Source organism: Gavia stellata, chromosome 10 (genome assembly GCF_030936135.1).
Source record: "Gavia stellata isolate bGavSte3 chromosome 10, bGavSte3.hap2, whole genome shotgun sequence".
NCBI lineage: Eukaryota > Metazoa > Chordata > Aves > Gaviiformes > Gaviidae > Gavia > Gavia stellata.
The window spans coordinates 17,820,338-17,839,723 of record NC_082603.1 but is presented as its reverse complement, the minus strand read 5'-3'; the positions used below and the strand labels follow the sequence as shown (position 1 = coordinate 17,839,723).

Below are 19,386 nucleotides of genomic sequence, written 5' to 3'. Positions count from 1 at the left end.
ATGGCACCCATCACCACCATATCTGGGGGGCACAGATCCAAAAGATACATGAGCTTACAAGCAAACAGCCTTATTGAAAATGAAGCACACATGCTCTGAACAACATAAGATTACTTATAAGAACAAGTATGTAGAAAGAAGGGAAAAAAAGCTAGGATAACAATACAGTAGAGAACCAGGGAATAAAGAGCTGTTGAAAGAAAACCATAGAGACAGACTTAATGTGAGCAGATAAACCAGTGAGCTCAGTATTATAGAAAATTGGTAAATTCTTCAATATATGCAATTCTTACAGTCTCTCCATCAGCCCGACCACAACCATGAAACTCTGTCACAAGGAGAGAGGTGTCTAGGAGGCAAGCAAAGGCAACGCCAAATGTCAGGGGGGTTGAGAGAAAGAGAACATAGATGCATGGGCAAATTCTGGTTGGTGTCAGATGCCACGGCTGCGTTGCTTTGTTGGCAGCGGGAAGGATTTGCACCACCCGAGGATCTACCCCAGAAGGCTGGAATGAGACCCTTGGCCAGTGCGGATCCACAAGCTGTATCACCCTTCTATCTTCTTTCCAGCTGAGCAGTAAGGCAGGAAAGAAAAAGGAAAAAAAGAAGTCTCAAGTGAAAAAAAATTTTCCCATTCCTTCATGGAAGAACCTATCTTGTTAAAGGTTTGGTCCTCAGGGTTTGGGACAGGCATGCATTTCAGCTTTCCTCCAAGACATCTTATCAAGACATACATCACGCACCCAACTGCACAAATTTGCCAGCAAGTAAAATAAATATGTTTCAGCTTTTGATTTAAGCCACATTAGGACAGAATATTTTTGCTCCCAAGACTACAAAGCCAGACTTGCTTATGAGGTTAACCAAGGCTGTAGCATGTGCAGTTCTGAGTGTTTGCATGGAGTTCCTACCGCAGGTTGCCAGACCTTAGTTTAAGCCCACTTCAAAAACATAATTCCTTCAGACAGCCAGGTACTTTGCCAGCAATTCTCCTCTCCATCCTGCCTTGGACTTTCCATGGGGAAGAAAAATCTCACAGTAATCAAGGTTTTCTCTGCAGTTTTTTTCTGTACAGTTGAAGCTGCATAAATATGAGCTTACAAGAAATCTATGTACAAGCTAAAAGTAAATCAGATTCAGATAAGCATTTAGCTACATATATCCAGGCAGTAAGAGGAGGTAGAAAAAGAGACAAATATTCTTTGAATATTAATATAGACCATTTTCAATGCAAAGTTGGTGAAGTGTGTTCTTTAAGCTATTAACATGAAAAACATGCAGTTTTGTGGCTCAGGTTTGAATATGCATCGCTGTGCATCATGTCATCTAACTCAGGGGTTTTTTTGAGATATATTTAACACATTAGTACCTTAGAAAGAATGGAAAGAAAAAAAACCACACAAAACACAGATTCTTCCTAGAAGATCACCTATACCTGAAAAGATAACAATGCTGAAGATACTGGAAAGTCAGCAACAAAACCTAGACCAGTAATAGCAGTGTCAGTGTAGGACTGGCAAACAGAAGAAAGGTGTGCTCTCCTGCAGCAGCCTCACTTGGTCAGAAACAAAGAGTAAGCTGGAAAAAGACCAATGTATAAAAATCAACACCCTAGGGAGGTGGCATGCTGCCCCCTGCCTCCCCCAGGCTTCACCACAGGCACACGGAGATTTTATTTGTACTACTTAGTTTTATTTATACTTGTCCGTTTTATTTATACTAGTATATTAATGGTTCAAGCCTGAAAAGGCATGGGTTCCCTACACCAGCAATTAAGAGCCAAGCCTGCGGTACCCTGGCCATCATGCTGACAATAGCTCATGGGCATCTGCCACAGCTTTTTCCGCACACGACTAGAACACGTTGCTTGCTCCCACACATATTTCACCTATAGCCACAAACTCCCTGCATTTGAAGTATAATTGTTTGGGTTAACAGGACTCAGTGACTACTACCAGAAAAATGTTGCAAAAGCTCTATCTAAATAACCTTCAGAGGGCTGTCCTTCCTCAGTTGTAATTATACCTGCCCGATCTCTCTCTCTCTCTCTCTCTCTCAACTTCAGAGTCCATCAGTTCTTTATTGCTCTTAACTGTACTCATGATACTCTGTAAAGGACATTAACTAGTTGTTCTCATTAAGAATTTATTGCAAAAACAAAAAGCATGGAAGAAAACCAAAACCCACAGGACAGGCACAGCTAGAAACCACAATGATAGTGCTTCCTCACCTCCCCCTGACGAACTGTGACCCTTTCTACTCCCTTCAGCTATCTTCTTCCCATACAGATAGTGAGAAGAATCAGTCTCCAAGAAAGAACTAACTTTGAAGCTAGCCCTGCTCTGAGCAAGGGGCTGGACTAGACTTCCAGAGGTCCCTTCCAGCCAAAATCATTCTATGACTCTACTTATGAATAAGCATCTGACCAAATCCAAGGCCATAGCGCTTTTTAAGAGTTTGTTGCAAGAATAGCTGCCAGAGGAAAACACAGAATTGGGGAGTAAAACCAAAAAGACAACAGTGAACTTCAAGACAGACATGCTAAGGTTACTGAACACTGAATAACTTTCTGACAGTAGTACTATGTTTAATAACACTTTTAAATTAGTGGGTTTTAATTAAAGCTGGCATTAAGAGGTAAGCTGACTTCTTAGGCAAGCAATCTCCTCAGCAGCAAAATGGAATTGTGGTTGTGATCAATCAAAAGAGTTTTGATTTTCCACGCTGGCGCTTCCGTTAAAGCAGATTTTTACTCATTTATAATGATTCACATTCGCTCCAAGTAATCGCTCTTCTCAGCCAAGACCAGCATTCATATTCTCAGCTCAAGCTGCAGACACACTCAGACACGCCCTGTATTGCTGAAAGTTCATCTGTAATGAAGCTATTGCAAAATGTTAGCATCATGTACTATTAAATAATCGAAGTTAATAATGTTGGATGGATGCCTTCAGGAGGTCAACCCCAGAGAAAGTCCCACAAGGCTTGAGGGCTTGAAACAACATAATTTTCCATGCTGATGATGAAAAGAAGCCAAATTGTAACACATTTAATTGCTCAGCCCTGTCTCTTCCAAAGCTGGTCATCTTTTCCACAGTGAGGACATCTCAGATTTAAGCAAGCCATCTGTCCAGTGTCCACTTTTCCCACTACCTCATTTTGACTGACTGTATATCCACTTGGCCTCTTCCTCAACGACCCATGCTGTATGCAAGCTGGACACATAAGAGGCTTCCCCTTAGAACCACAGGAAGAACTTGGACAAACAAACATACTGAGAAGAATCACTTCAGCACTTGAAGAAACTACAATATAAGCTAGGTGCTTGAACTCTACAGATCTTTCCTTTCTCCATCACAAGTTATTGCAACACACGGTTTTAAAAATCCCTATCTAGGATAAAATGTGGGCTAGGAACAATCCCCATAATGGGCAATGCATCTTCCTGACCTATGAGACCCCTAGTTACACTGACAGCTGTTATTAAAAGGTCTTTGCCATCACACCATTGACAGTTAACTTTGAAACAGATTAGACAACTGTCAGGAATGACCAAAGTGAGGTTTATCCCAACAGTGGGGGGGGAGGATGGACTCTGTGACTTATTACATAGCTTTCATACTTATTTTTAGGGGATTTTGTCATAAATTTCTTTTTATAAACTAAGTAATGGGAACTTAATTCCAGATTATACACCTTGAAGGCAGGACTGAGCTGAGCCGGTACGGCCATTCAGCCCAGCTCTGTAGAGAGACCCTAGCTCAGGTTCTGAAGAAACACGGCTTCACCAGCACAACCCTGCACTCGGGGTAATAAATCCAGCCTCTCCACACAGCTAATAGCTCAGCATCAGCATCACACTGGCAGAGCCACCCTGCTTCTACTCCCAAAAGCTTCTGTGGCAGCCTTCCCCTTTATAATATATGTGCACCGCGCAATTCCCTTTTTAAAAATAAAAAAATTACCAAAATAATTCACATTACTGCTGCAGTTCTTTAATGATTTTAAGAGGGAACACAGGTGCAAGAAGACTCTCTTACAGGAAGAGCATTGTCTCTCACATCACTTTACCAGCATTCGTAATCACAATACTTTTATATAAATCCTAGACATAAACTTTAGCTGACCTACATTTTTCCAGGATGAAAAAGTATTTTTGATCAGTAGTTCTGAATATATACAGTAAGTTACACTGAATGCATGATTTACATAATGCCACCTACCTGCAGCTGCAAAGCACAAAATCATCAAAGCAAACACTGAAGTCACACAACTCGAAGACATTTTTGCAAACGCTGTATCTTCTCAAATCAAGTCCCTTTGTAGCTCTTCATGTAGATTTACTTCTTTTGAAATTTGTGGTATGTTTTGAAATCAAATCTTCCAGACTTTTAATTGCCTACAGAAAGAAGTAAAAATAAATGTTAATACAAATATAACTTACATAAATGTTACTAAATATTTAAAATTGTCTCTCTGGTAACAAGAGAAACAATTCTTTCTTGAAGGACTACTAGAGGAGTGCATTTTATATTGCCAGATACCCTAGGGTAGTGATAGCTTAATACTCTTTCCTCCCTGTATTTCAGCGCTTCTTTGCAGCTGTTGCTCTTTCAAATTATCCATTGTGCAAGTTGTGATCTACTTGGAAGTGAAATTCCAGAGTCCTTTCTGTCAACTAATACTGAAGTCCTGCTGAAGCCTGCCAATGGTACTCATAGCCTCAGACATGTTTATTTTAAGCATTCAGACTTTCTCTGGGACATATAAACATTTGTTTGTTTATTTATCTGCTGCTACCTTTATTATACCATGGAGAAATGTTTCACATGTGCTCTAGCTGGTTTACGGGTAACACGAGAAATTTAACTCATCATTTCTCAGTATCACAAATTCTGAAAACTTTTCAAGGCCACTTGATGCTAAATATAAATATCAGGCTGTTCAGAATCTTTATTTTAAGGCATTTCAAGACATGATATACCAGGTCAGTAAAACAACTTAAATGTGCTGTACAAATAAATGACGATACAACGGACGCCTGCAGGCATTAAAAACATCAAGAATTCTGACCCCAGAATGCATGCTGCAGATTTTTGAGGCGAAACACTTACTATATGCACGATATCCTCTTCCACTTTTTTTTTTATCTGTTCTCAGTCATCTACATGTCTAGAATGAGACTACGCACCAAGTAGGTAAGGAACCAGAAAACTGGTATCATATTCAATAAAATAAAAATCTTATCTTCTTTACTTCACTACCAGCCTTCAGGAGCAGAAGATGACAGACGGTGCCTTAACAACCACACACTCACCACAAAGCAATGCAAGCTATTACAACCAACCATCACGGGGCTACGTGATAGCAACACGCTGAGTCAGGACCAAAATCTAAACCGTGACAACATCAATACCATTTAAAAGGTTCTTGCTGACATTAAAATGGAATGAAATACAAAGTCAGACAAACAGGGCTAGGCTCTGTTACACAGCGTGTGCCGTGCTGTGCACGACCAAAAGTCTGCACAAGGAAAACCTGCACCTAGACCAGCACTGCAAGATACCTGCTGATACCACTCCTACAGCTACGAGGAAAACACCAGAAACTCCTTTGTGGAATTTCTCCATGGGTTATCCAGCAGAGACAGTGCCGCCCTGTGCGGAGGGAGCTGCAGCTACCTGCCCAGAAAGGACTGTCAGTGCCCAAGGCCAAGGTCTCCAACAGGTCCTTCACTCAGCACCCAGCTCCCTGCTCCTCTGACCGGTCTCGGTGGTGCCTCAGATCCTGTGGGATGAGATCTGCATGGGATGAGAGCCCAGGAGTGGCTCTGCAGGCTGCTGGGAGCACCCAGACACCAACAGAAATGTATGGGGTAAGGAATGAGCTGGATATCTATCACAACATGGGGTTTCATGCAGTTTATTTTCAAGCTCAGCATCCCACATAAGAAGCACATTTGCTTTTGTTTCCTCTTTGCTTTTGGCACACGATATTTTATGTTGAAATTCCATAACTGATTCTTTCCCCTGTGTACCTCCTCATCGCCTCCCTTACAGTGGCTTACAAACGTTATCAAGATAACAGCAGTGAATGAAGCAAACCCCTAGAGAAATGGAAACTCTAGTAATGCTACCTAGTAATCTTTATCTTCTACCTACTGGCATTCAATCTGGGGAAAAGGAGTTTACTCTTGACTCGGAAGAGGTACACATCACTTTGCACAGTGTAAACAAGATGTGGGTATCTTGTTATCTGCTCTTCACAAAGTTATGTATGATTAACGTATGATTAGATATCCCAAACTGGAGATTCTTTTCCATCAGAATTAAATTATATGAGACTGTCACTATCTGTGAAAATGCTTAAGTCACACTAACCCAAAACCTTGGCCTCAAAAATTAAGAACCTGGGATGTTTAAAACACCCTTAGCCGCAAAAAAAACCCCAAACTGCGTTTTTGTTCTCTTCTATGAACTATCATTTTAAAACTGGCCCTGAACTTAGGAATAGATATTAATTAATTTAAGACAGACAAAAATGTTTCAAGAAATAAACGAATACCTACTTCTATACCATTCATGGACCAACATCAGTTCTGTATAATTTTGCTTATTCCATCTTAAAACATATGACTGTTACTGAGGTTGAATGTTTCATCACTTACAGGTTCTCTGGCACAAGCTATTCCTTCCACTGTTTGCTAGGATCAATACATTTAAAAAAACCATCAGGTGTTACTACAACACTACCACACAACACCACTGAGGTAACAAGACACCACAATGAATTTCTATCATTAACAGCAAGACAAACAACACAGCCTCATAAAACAGCAACAGTCCGCCCTAAAACCCCAAACAAGCATGATTTACCTAAAGATTTCTTCTACGTTTTATAGAAGATGGGTTCATCTTCAAGAATAAAAAGTTCTTGAGAAGGATGAAGACACACACACACCCCCAATGCTGGAGACAGCTCAAAACAAGAAAACCTCAGAAAAGGATGGCTTCCTTGGGCTTGTAAAAATTATTCATCCTGAACCTACTGGAAGCATTCAGCGAGTTCCTAGATACCTCTCATCTTCCCCTAGAGTGTAAGGTTATACAGCTAAATCCTCAAATCCATGAACTCTGTGGTAAATTAAGGCCAACCTTTATTAAACAGAAATAATAAACTGTTGACAAGAGTGTTGGACAACCCTTTAACACAGAAGTTTTTTAACATGAAAATCCAAATCAAACAGGTTTAATGCCAAAATGGCAAGCCATAAGGAACTTATGACAGATATTGAACATCATTTGGGAAGTCAAAGGTAAGCTGGAATCATTTGTTGCTATTTCTCTAGATGAAAAGAAACCTAAATCTACTCAGTGAGAGTATTCGGTTGCTAACTCAATTTTTAAATGCTGCCATAAAGAAAAATGATCAAATACAGCAAATCATGAGGTTTCTAGCCAGTGTTAGCTATAAAAGACCATCATAAAGTCCTGCAAGATATCATCTGTGCCAACAGGCAATGCATAAGCATTCTGAAACTTGACTTACTGATGTATAACCATTTCATCAACAACCAACAAAAGAGAAACCAGAAAAAGGGCAACTACACGCATACGCTCAGTAATATACTAAATAGGAAAACACAAGACATTAATTAGATTGCTCTTTCATCAGCACAAACCTCTCATTCTTCAGTGACATTTTTATAAGGCACACAGTTGTGCAGAAATAGGGACCACAGGGAAAGAACTGAAGATAAAGCGATGCTGCTGAGAGCAGCTGAGCATGCCATTCTGTGCTGACCACTGAAGTACGTTAAAAGACCAAATTTCGATTCTACTTTGATTTGGGAAAGATGATTTAAAAGGGAGAGAGAATACATACACACTTCCATCTGCACATGAAAACGAAAGAGTGATTTGAATCCTACCGCAACCCACTACCAGTACATTTACAAGGTGTAACTCGGGGCAAGCAGTATATGACTGAAAAGCCCTAGGCTTCTACTCCAATTCTGCCAGCTCGTGAAGGGTGAGTAATGGAGACTTAAATGAAAATTAGGAAGAGCTTTTAAAGAAAGGGTTCACTTGCTTGAAGATATGCATTCACAAACTTAAAAAGGAGGGCAAATTTCAAACCTTACAAGACAATGTGAAAAGGTGACAAACTGACAGCAAGTTTCATGAATTCAGGATAGCTGATATCCAAACTGCCAGCTACACAGCAGCAATTCAAGTCAAAAAGCACAGACAAAAATGCTACTAATAATTCATTTAAGAATAAACCTACTAAGCACGCAATTGGTCGGTATTTTGGAAAACCTGTGAAAGAAGTCAGCTATGAAGCTGCTATTATCTGACCATCTGACAGTACCAAAGAGAAAAGAATAAGAAAGTAGGTGAGAAAAATTCAGCTGTGGTGCAAAACATGCCAGATTTTGCATCAGTGTGAAACCTGCTGTCACTAGAAGAATACATGAAACCTGCAAACTAGGAAAAGTTGAGGCAGTCCACAGAATAGGGGGACATTTCCTTTGAAATAAGAGAAGAAAGCTGTGCAAAGGAATCGGGAACCTAAACTATTTATCCAAGAAGTAAACACAACTGCTAGTCAATTTGAGATTCAAAAGAAATTTCCAAGAGAATCATCTTTTCCTTTGGGGTATATCTGGGTAGCTATTTTTGTAACTGAGGTCACGAAAAGGCATATTAAAAGTATAACCAAAAAATCCCAACGAGGAAGAAGAGAAGATTACATGAGAGCTTCAGGTTTTCTGAACATACTGTTTTCATGCCAATGCTTCATACTACTACAAGCTGTAGAAAAGGCTGGCCAAAGAGGGCACCTGCAGCCAGAGCCACTGAAGACTCTGACTAAGAGGCACAGTCTGCAGGGGCCATTTTCAGTGAAGTTTGCTGTCATAAAGGCCGCTAGTCCTGATAAAAGCGAGAGCCTAAAAAGCATAAAAGAGCCTGTTTCTTTGAGACGTATAATTTTGCAGATGCAATCAGGAATGAGTGCTCCTGGGAACATTAGGAAGAATCTTAGTTCTACCAGATTTTATTAGGTTTGAAAGAAGACTGGGGGAGTGGAGCAGGGGAAACACATTCTGAAGGACATGAGAACAGAAAAGGAAGTAGGAGGTTTTAATTTGGTTTAAATTCGGAGCCTCTAACGTCCGTGAGAATTTTAACACATAAAGCTTAGCTAGAAACCAGTGAAATATATGATGCTTTTGGAGGACACTGGGATGCGCTGACTGGCCTGTGAGCGTGGCCAGCCGCAGAAGGACAGATCTCACCACTACTCCAAGCTAGAGGACAAACAATGCTCCTTAACTCAACGGTATGTAAAAGAATCTGACTTTGTTAGAGCCAGCAGCAGTAAGCACAAAACACAAATCACTGCAGTACACTACTGTTACTGCTCTACCTTCCATTAATGGGAATATTTTTTCTTTGTAAAAATCTGCTACTCGTCTTCCTTAGAATTCCAGTCTCTTGAGGATTTTTAAAAACTATCATTTGAACTAAAAAGTCACCTTTAATACTACAACATGACCAAAGAATTCAGAAGTTAGAAGCACGCTGCTTATTCTTAAAAAAAAAAAAGCTTCCCACTGAGGATTTCCCAGCCCTCACTGACAGGAGCTACCAGGACATAAGGCTCTGTGGTCTATGGGACAGCTTCTTACTAAGAAATCACATTCTGCGCTGTTCTGCCACCAGCAGAAAGGTATCCATCCCCACGCCTGCTTACCGCTGTCCAAAAAGTGGACAGGACTCTGCTCTAAAGTCCTTGAAGAGCTAAAAATGAAAAAATGACCAAGTATAAGCCCTAGGAATAAGCTTTGTCTTCAGAATATTTGAGCACCTTTCTACTCAGCCTGTTTCTGTACTTCTAGCAAAATACATATTACTCTTCTTGAGATCAGTGGTCTCCTTAGCTTCAATTTTTACCCACTTTTCTTCTCCTGGTAAATTCATTTTTGCCTACTTTTTCAAAGCTTCTCTGCACAGTCCAACCTAGCAATACATATGCCTGCAGGTAGCCACAGCCACAGATTTGGGGGTGTTTCTGTTTCCTATTAAAGGCTTCTATAGCATAGGAATTTGCCACACTTATTGCTGAATTGCTATATTTTCCCCTTTTATTTCTGTTCCCTTAAGCCTCTTCCCCAATAGTCACCATCTGTTTCTTTAATCACCACCTACCTTTCCCATGCAAGTTCTTCCCCTGCCTTAACTCCATCCTCCTTGTTGTCTAACCTTTTCCTTTACTGCCTGAAGAATAACTTCCACTTCCTCTCCTCCTTATCGACATGGACTCTGGTAATTCCCTCTTCTTTCCATGCATGGTGCCAGAGGCTGCACAGCTCTCTACAGCACTGCTAACAAACACTTCCCTACCAAAGCAAGCCAAAAATCACGAGTCCCACCAAAGTGAATGGGGATACTTGAGTGAAGCCAGCAGGATCTGTCCCTTTGTGTTGTTTTGCCATAGCAACGTGAACCCAAGTTTCTAGGCCATCCAAGAAGGCCTTCACAGCCAAAGCTTTTTCACTTTTTGTTTGTTTGTTTTACGCATGGCAACCGTTTAACTTATTTAACCGGTTTTTCTCCCATTTGTCCATGTTCCCTATGTGAATGCAATGAAAACACACATTCCATGTGTAAGTAAAAAAGGCAATCATTTGTAATCAAGTAAATCCAAGCTCAATTAAAAAAAAATTATCACAAATGGTTAACTACACAAGCAGTTCTATAAACTTAGGAATAGAACAGTTTTTGAAAGAGTTTATTTATAATCCTCCTCCTATTAAATATGCATTTTAGCAGATTTCTTTTTTATCAGATGACATTTAAACTCTGTCAATTCTGTGTGATTTGCACACATACAGGTCAGAAAGCTGACTAATAAGGTTCGCAAATATTAATGTGGAATTGAAAAATCTGTGTGTAGTTTTTTAAATGCCTATGTCCAAGGCATATACATGAAGTTCCACCATTCAGAACTCAAACCAGTAACTTATTCATACACTATCAAGGGGACAGATTCTGTTTTCAAAACTACAAAGTGGCTTCGTTTTCAGGGACTATATGAATAGTAATAAAACTAAAAATCCTGACATATCAAAAGCCCAGGGAAAAAGTAACTCTGATGTCCTGCAGTTCACATGCTGCTGTGCTTGTAATGGGACATTTCAACAAGCCACAGTTAAAGGCTATGGGAACTGGACAAGTGCCAAGGGAAGATGTTTTATGCCATTTAGCAATTGTGCCCCTCTATTCCATGTGACTTTTGTTTTAACATTTTGTTTATTTATTTTCTTATTAATGTATTACAATGTAGCCTGCCAAATTACAGGAAGCCACAAAACACACACAAATGAGTCCATGAAAGATGTGAAACTATTCCACCTTTTCAGTAACAGTTTACTGAGGTTGGTTTCGTTACCTGGTACGTATTTTGTCCACAGCTGGCACGAAGCTCTGGTTTGGATGGGGGTGTCTATTCTCAGTATCATTTCATAACCAACTTCCCCTTCAGCTTCCCAACATTTTTTTTTTTAAATCACCTGACTTGAATTGCTGTGAATTTAGATCAGAAAAATGAAGTCATGACACCAGACACTGTGGAAGTTTCAGTTGAATAATCATTGCACAATATAGCACAAAAGTGATAGACGGTTTACAGAAACAGGATAAAAATCATTCTGCTGTATGTTCCCAGGACTTCCCTTCCCCCAAACACAGGGAGGTATGCAGCTGAATCTTTATAGGCCGAGGGGCAAGGTTTTGCTTACCAAGCGTAAACAAGAGAATAGCCTCTTACAGGATCAGGATGTAGGAGGGTTTCAATAGGTGGAAGGGAAGGAAGTGCATTCGGGAGTCTTTTAGTGGAAGGAGTACACAAGACTCTTCCACGAGAAGGAGACTGGAACAGATTCCTTTTTGACAACAGCAGAAATTCCTAGAGGTTACCGAATCTCTACAGAAGGGAGAGCTCGTGGCACGGAAGACAGAATTTATCAAGACCAACACCCTACATGGGATTTGAGTACCGAATCAGAACTTCTCTACTTCAGCAGAGAGCCCTCGGGACGTCCTATATCAGAGCATCTCTAAAGGGAGTGGAGAAAACAAGATGCTGGGGTGCTGTACAGTTCTTACGCTATAACGGCTCGAGCAATCTGCAATCTAGTACCAGCTTCAGCCATGTATTTTCTGTGTAACTCGCAGTTAGTCTATTCTTTCACAAGCAAAAAAGCCCTAACAGGACCTCAGTGTGGCCACAGCAGCCCCACCATAACACCTACCTAGAAAGACAACACTACTTCAGGCAGTTCTGCTTCCGTCTTCTAGTTAGAAGATGGATGAAAAAAATCTCACTGCTCTAATCAGGGAATACCAGTGGCACAATTATACGCCATCTTCCTGATGAACGTTCAGGTAGCAGAAGGAAGAAAAAAGCAGAGACTTCCAGAAATTTACGTATGTAAAGACTGGGTTAAAGTTTTCATGGCAGCCCAAGAAATCTATGAGTCTCAAATTTACATTTAAATACGACTCAGGTTCCAAATGAACTCAACCAGTAATATCTCACCACAACTAACAGGACCCAGGCTCATGTTTTTTAAATGGGACTTGCTGCTTCTCAGAAGTTTACCCTGAAATGAAAACATTTCTAGTGCATAGGAATCTTCAGGCTGAACAAGAACATCGTAAATTGCATGAAACAGATCTCTAACCTTTCCTCCTCATAGTTAAATTTCTTCGGCCTAATTACTTCTTTTTTTTTTTTTTTACAGTTTCTAATTGGAAACAGAATATGTTTCCTGGCACTGGACTATCTTACTCTTCACAAACACAGTAGCAGCCAACAACCTCACACAGATTTCATTTATCTTAAGTTTTACTTGGCTCAGTTTCTAATTGCACACCTAAACTAAACAGATAACAGCTCTAATGTACCTATCAAGACAGATATAACCCTAGGGAAGGCATCTCCATGTGGAGAAGGAGCCACAGCAGGATGGAAAGTTACCAACAACTCAGCAAGGCTTCTTCCACTCAGGGTAAAAGACTTCAGCAAATTCTTCTGTCAATGAATGCCTGATGCTGTTATTTTTTCACGATTAAACTGCAAAACCTTAGAACTATATCTAGAAATACTCTAGCTAGAACCTTCCTACCAGGAAAAAAGCTAAATCCACCTCTGTTGGATTTAAAATCTTGAAATGACCTCTACACATTTTGAAAAGTGGTTTTGAAACCATGGCCTACAAATACCAGAAATTTTCAGGGTTAATTGTGAGAAACCCACACGGGTTAATAATGAAAAGCAAGACTACAGCATTAAGCATAAATTCACTATATAAGGATGCAACCCTCTTCGGGGGCCGGGGGGGGGGGGGGGGTGGTCAGCGAATTGAACAGATAAACACGTTTATCAAAAGTTAGCTGTTAGCCACTAAATTTTCAGATGCATATCTGCCAGATAGGAAACCTCTCCCACACAAATAGGGAAGACCTTAAAATGCTACACAGTTAAAAGAATGAGTCAAAAGGAGCTTCCCTTTGTGTAGGAGTAATCTACCCTCTCCCTAGTTGTCCACCAAATGAGCAGTGCAATTTAATTTGTTGGGCAGAGAACCACATTCAGGTTGAGGCAAAACTTTTTTCAAAAAAATTATCATTCATAAGCACTGCAATGAGGATTTGTTTCAATCTAGATATGCATCACTGGCACGTTCCACTCAGAATGTAGATATACTCCCATGTAATTTTTACCATATAGAATTTCCTGCTTTTCATTATATTAAATGTAGACATGAAGACTGTAAAAAGCTTTAAACACAAGTTTAGGGAGATGGAAGGCCACAACAAATTCCTATATTCATATAAATAATTTGTGCATCTTGTATGCCAGAAGGAAATCACTGCACCTCATCACTGGAGTGAACCAAATCACCGGATCTACAAGTATTCAGAAACACTGGTCATTTTAAACCCTGGAGGGAGGAACTAATCCATCCCATAACACGAGCTGTACATACTGGAGGAGTGACTTGGTCCTTTAATGTAATAGCCTTAATATAAGAAAAGGCCCATCTTTTCAAATACTGCAATAGCTGTTTTGTAAATCAAAGCAGAATTTTGCTTCACTCAAATCATTGTCAGAAACAAAGTATTGCATCGGTGATAAAATACTACCACAGTTCTCAATCACATTGTGCCAAATGCGGCTATAGTCCGATAAATTACTTCTATAAATCTAAGACAAAAGAGGACATATCAGTCTTCAATCCACCTCCAGCTTCTTGACAAAGAAATACATGTATTCAGCAAATCTATACTACGCAGTAAGCTCCCTGGATACTTTGGGATTTTTTTATTGTCCTGGACTCACACAATGAACCTACACTGATTTCCAACAGAAAATGCCTATGCTTACAAAGGCATCATTAACAGAATCATTAACGTTACTTTATGTATCACAGCCCCCATTGCCTTCTGTGCAGAAAAACAAGCTATACATGTTAGTTCTATAATTAACCTGTTTCAGAACCATGACCTCTAGATAAGCTATTCTCCTGCAATCTAAATAGGTCTCTTGCAAGGTCACAACTAAACTTATTTAAAAGAGGGGCCCTTTCCAGCTGAATCCCAAAATCTTACATGTTGCAACAGGAAAAAAAAAAAAGAAAAGGAAAAAAAAATCTGAACTTGGCCAACTAGCGTATTTAAATTAGACAGACTATTAAAGAGAAGTGCTAAATATAATGGAATTAAATTTGTTAACAATAAACAGATATAGCTCATTTTAAAGTACTATTCACAGAATGGATATGAAATTATAATTTTCACATTTTCCTCAATAAATTAATTTATTTCATTATAAATACATCATAAACTAACATATTTTGCCAGACATAGTTATTTGTAAGCAGTACAACTGAACAATATAACACTTAAAATGCAATATATCAAATGTTCTCTGCTGAACTTGACAAATCTGACTATTTAGATACTGAAGGTCATAAAGGATGTTCTTTTACAAAGTCTATTTTGCCAGACTGGAAATAAAAAATGTGGGATATATACTAAGGAGCAGTTTTAAAGTCCCTCTTTCAGTGATTTCCAGAGGTGCATACATCTGTTTCATTTCGGCTACCATTGAGTTAATTGTTGCCATAATAGCACAAGAAATGCTGCTCTGTTGGATGACTGCCAGCAGGTAAAAATGCGAATCCACTGTTATGGATAAAGCAATTCCAACTGCACTTCTTTCCAAGTACGTTTTTATGGCAAACTATGCTTCTGTTCGTGAAGTGGCTAGAAACAAGCATACCACTGCTAATCACTGCAAATACTACTGTTATAGAAGTAATGCCTATTTATAATACACAAATATTTTGTGGAACTAGATCAAAAGTAATGTGACTGCAAAGATATTTGCAATCTGTATCCCACAGAGTATTTTCTGAGATCTACATAAATTGCCCAAGACTTGGTAATTCACGTCTTAAACGTTAACAGAGTATTATTGGGGATATCAAACAAACACTTTAAGACAAATGAGGCAAAGCTTTAGTGCTATTTTCAAATAGCACTAAAACAGAAATCTCACTTTGACTTTACAAACTACATACTTCAGCATCTCGGAGAACCGTATAGGGCAGAAAGTTTTGTGATTCCACAAGAATGATGGAAGAGGGAGATCGTCAATGGAACTTGACATGCATCTTTTTGTACCTTCAGTATCTGGCAACGTCAGATAATGCTCTTAGAGAAGAATGTGTAGCCACTGGAATATGCGTATACCTGGTCACTGAAACAATGAGAAGCAAATTCATATTCATTTAATATCTCGGTACGCAGCCAGCGCCATTCCAGAACCAAAGGAGCTTATGATCTCTTCCTTTAAACCTCACCTGGGACTGTTAATTTCAATTCAACTATATTTTGTCTTCACTTTCTCTAAGGCCAGAACATGCAATCGTTATCACTCACAAGTAGCAAATGGGCTACTCCCCAGCAAACACTCCCAGGCATGTTTTTACCCCACCACAAGTGAAAGACAGCTTAACCCCAAAGTATAAGCAGCAAGATCTCTCACATTTAGGGCAGGGTAAGAGCCCATTCCCTGGCTCTTACCGGGGAATAGCTGACATGCTGCAAATTCTCACCTTCACTTAGCGTTCAGCAATCTGTTAGTATACCCATACCTTAACTATTTGCCATTTGGCTGCATCAGACTTTACAGACTAGAAATCAATATGGATCAATGCAAGCAATCTGGATAACCTTCTTCAGCAACAGACTTTATATTCAGTATTCCTGGCACAAAAGACGTAATAAATCATTACGCCAATACAAATCAAAAAGAAAAATCATTATCGATCCATGCTGGGAGTGTCACTTGACCTTTACAAAAATAAGCTAGTAATGACTTCTTAAAACCTAAGAGAATATCTAAAAATATTCTGTCTTATGGAAACCCTAAATACTAGGAATAGTTTCTTGTGAGAATACAACTTTTTGCAACTCAACTTTAGCTCTCAAGATTTCTATATAGCATCATAAATGTGATACAGTAGTAGTTTTACTGTGAAAATATTTTGTCTAGCTCATCATCTAAAACTTTATGGGATTACTGAAAATATGATTTCTTGGGTTTAATCAATTAATCTCAAACATCTTCAAAGAGAAATTTCACTTAAATAAAACGTCTGATGTTTTTTCAAGTTCAGTTCTGGCTAATATGACAAAAATTCCATTCAGAAGAGCGGGAGACATGCCTGCTAACAAACTAACGAACAAGCATTCAAACATAATGTGTTTATTCCAATGTATGGTTGTGGGGGTTTTTCCAAACAAATTGACATTCATCTTCTAGAGAAATACTATCAAAAGTATAGGCCCAAAGTTCTAACAAGTTGCAACTGCGGCAGGAAGAGAGACTTCACAGCCGGAACGTTCTGTGTTCCCCCTGCTGGTTTAGCAATTAACTTCAAAACGCTGTTCCGAGAGGTAGGCATCAAGATGCTGGCATATTGAAAGATGTTTTGCGTGCCAGAGAAACAAAAATTGAAACTTACTTTTTATAAGATATCACATCCATGGCAGACGTCGTTTACATACTCTGACTAGATGAGGCTCTGGACACAGACAACGTGCATCAGAATCAACGACCAAACAAGACCTCCCCCGAGAGAGAAAGCACGGTAGAACAGAAAAATTTGAAGTGTCACTTTAAACTTAACAAGGTTGGACTATAGCAAACAATTGGGGGAAGCAAGTCTCAGAGTAAAAGACTCTTCACTGAAGGAAGCCAACAACCTGCCCCCCCTCCAACACCCGTCCCTCCCTTCCTCCCCCAGCTAGCCAGGAACGCCGAGCACCGGCTGCAGCAGTCGGTGTCGGCCCAGGTCTGCGTCCTCAGAAGAGCAGCTCCTCCTCAGCTAGCATTCAAGCCCTGTAAGCTTCCATGGGTTACACTGGAGCTCTTCAAATGAATAAGCATCTTCCATTAACATTTTGCTAACACTCTTGTTGGAAATACTTTGACAGGACACCTGTACAGTGCTAATCAAAACCCACCTACCAACTCACGCTGTCCCTAGCATTCATGGAAAAAATGCGGACTGTAAGAGAAGTCAAGTATTCCTGGCAAGAAGTGAAAAACAAATAGATTTTGTCTTTGGAAGAAGTTGTATTTACACATGTAGTTTCAAAGCCTTTCGCGTGTCAGACTACAATAGCCACAGTGCTCCAGGTCACTGTAAGCCAAACCTAATTGGTCCCACAAGCCGTCAAAAGGCAGGTGGCTCTCTCACTTCGGGTTTTCTCCCCAGAGGGGGTCTAATATCAGCCTGTTTGGCCTCATAAAAAAAAAAGCAAATAAATACTTAGTTTGGTAGACAGACCCAACTGGGAAAATGTCTTTCTTAGAACAAAATCATGGCACTCGTTCATCCAAGTCTCTCTCTAACAGGTTACAAACCCTATCAAGAGGTTTCTGTTAAGACTGAACTGTGCTGATGATCATGCATTTGAGAAGAAAATAAAAAATGATGGCAATTAAATTATAACAGCTACAGCTTAATAGAACTGAGATAAGTAGATTTATATCTGGTTACACCCACAGCAAGACGAAAAGGCGTAGCCACACACGCAGCTATACCTGAAGTCTTTTCTTTTGAAAAAGACAAGAAGTACCACCTCCCGTACCATCTCCCATACCGTCTGACTTCAGCAACGGCAACTTTGGAATTACAAGTGCATCTGAAACAGGGGAAAGTTGAAAAAGTCACTTAATTTACATCTACCATTAACAGCACATTATTGTTATTGCTAGGAGAGACGTACTCAGAACGCTGCAGCGAATCGACTCCAGTACATCCCCTGCAAAATACGCAACGGTAAATCCCACAGGTCAACAACTCCTCAATGAAATTGTAATGAAGTGACATGATACTGGCCTTTGTATTATTCTCGCATACAGTGAATTTACACTCTGCTAGTACGTTACTAAGTTCCCAGCTGGCCCCACGAAGGGTAGGACGACCACGATACGCACAGCGGTGGTAGCATCTGTAAAGGCTTTCAGCGGGTGCCAGTGAGAAACTCGCCCAGCACGCACCAACCAGCCTGGCACAGACGATTTTCGTTGAGACACCTGTAGCTGTTACTCGCCCGCAGCGCGCCTCACGGCTCCCCACTCAATTCTCCCACGGAGCCTGCACGTTTGCACGGCCCAGACCGGCGAGCCGCTCCCAGCGCCCCTCACCGCACACGCGCCCACGCGCGGACACTGCCCCTCCCACCCGCTCGCAGGTCCCGCACCCCTGAGCTCGGCAGCTCCGCGGAGGCCGGCGGCCCCGCTTCGGGACCCTGCTGCCGCCGCGCCCAGCACCACCGCCGCCGCCCGCTGCCGCGCCCGCTCAGCCCCACGCAAGGTGACATGTCGCGGGGTGCACGCCCCGCGCCCGCCCCAACGGCTGGCGCATCCCTGCGGGGCGCCCGCGCCTCCGCCCGGCCCGGGCCGCCCGCCGACGGGGCGGGGGTCGCGGCCGCGGCACCTACCAGGCAACAGGTCTGTCCACGCCGCGTCCCGCGGGGGCAGGCGCGCAGCAGCGCGGCTACGCCATGGGCACCGCCGCGGCGCCGGCCGGCTGGGACGGGACGGGCGAGACAGCAGGGCAGTCCTCGCCGAGGCCGCCCAGCGCCGGCCACTACTGCCCGGCCCGCGGTGCGCGGGAGGAGGCGGTGAGGAGGCGGAGGAGAAGGAGGTGCGCAGCCGCCCGCCCGGCCCCCAGGCCGCGAGTAACCCCATGGCGCGGCAGCGCCGCGCGCGGGGCGGGGCGGGGCGGGGCGGGCC

The 19,386-nt window shown here is 41.3% G+C and overlaps 1 protein-coding gene across 1 annotated transcript in view; it reads right to left on the bottom strand.

Moving 5' to 3' along the window:
- The window catches only part of TGFBR3 (transforming growth factor beta receptor 3), a 123,133-nt gene extending 104,006 nt beyond the window's left edge, over positions 1 to 19,127 (bottom strand). Inside the window, exons 1-2 of the mRNA XM_059821781.1 lie at positions 19,092 to 19,127; positions 4,224 to 4,399 (exon numbers count right to left, since the gene is read on the bottom strand). Coding sequence (XP_059677764.1) covers positions 4,224 to 4,284 — 61 coding nt within the window. The 5' untranslated portion in view covers positions 4,285 to 4,399; positions 19,092 to 19,127. The remainder of the gene's footprint in view (positions 1 to 4,223; positions 4,400 to 19,091) is intronic.
- Positions 19,128 to 19,386: the final 259 nt, after the last annotated feature.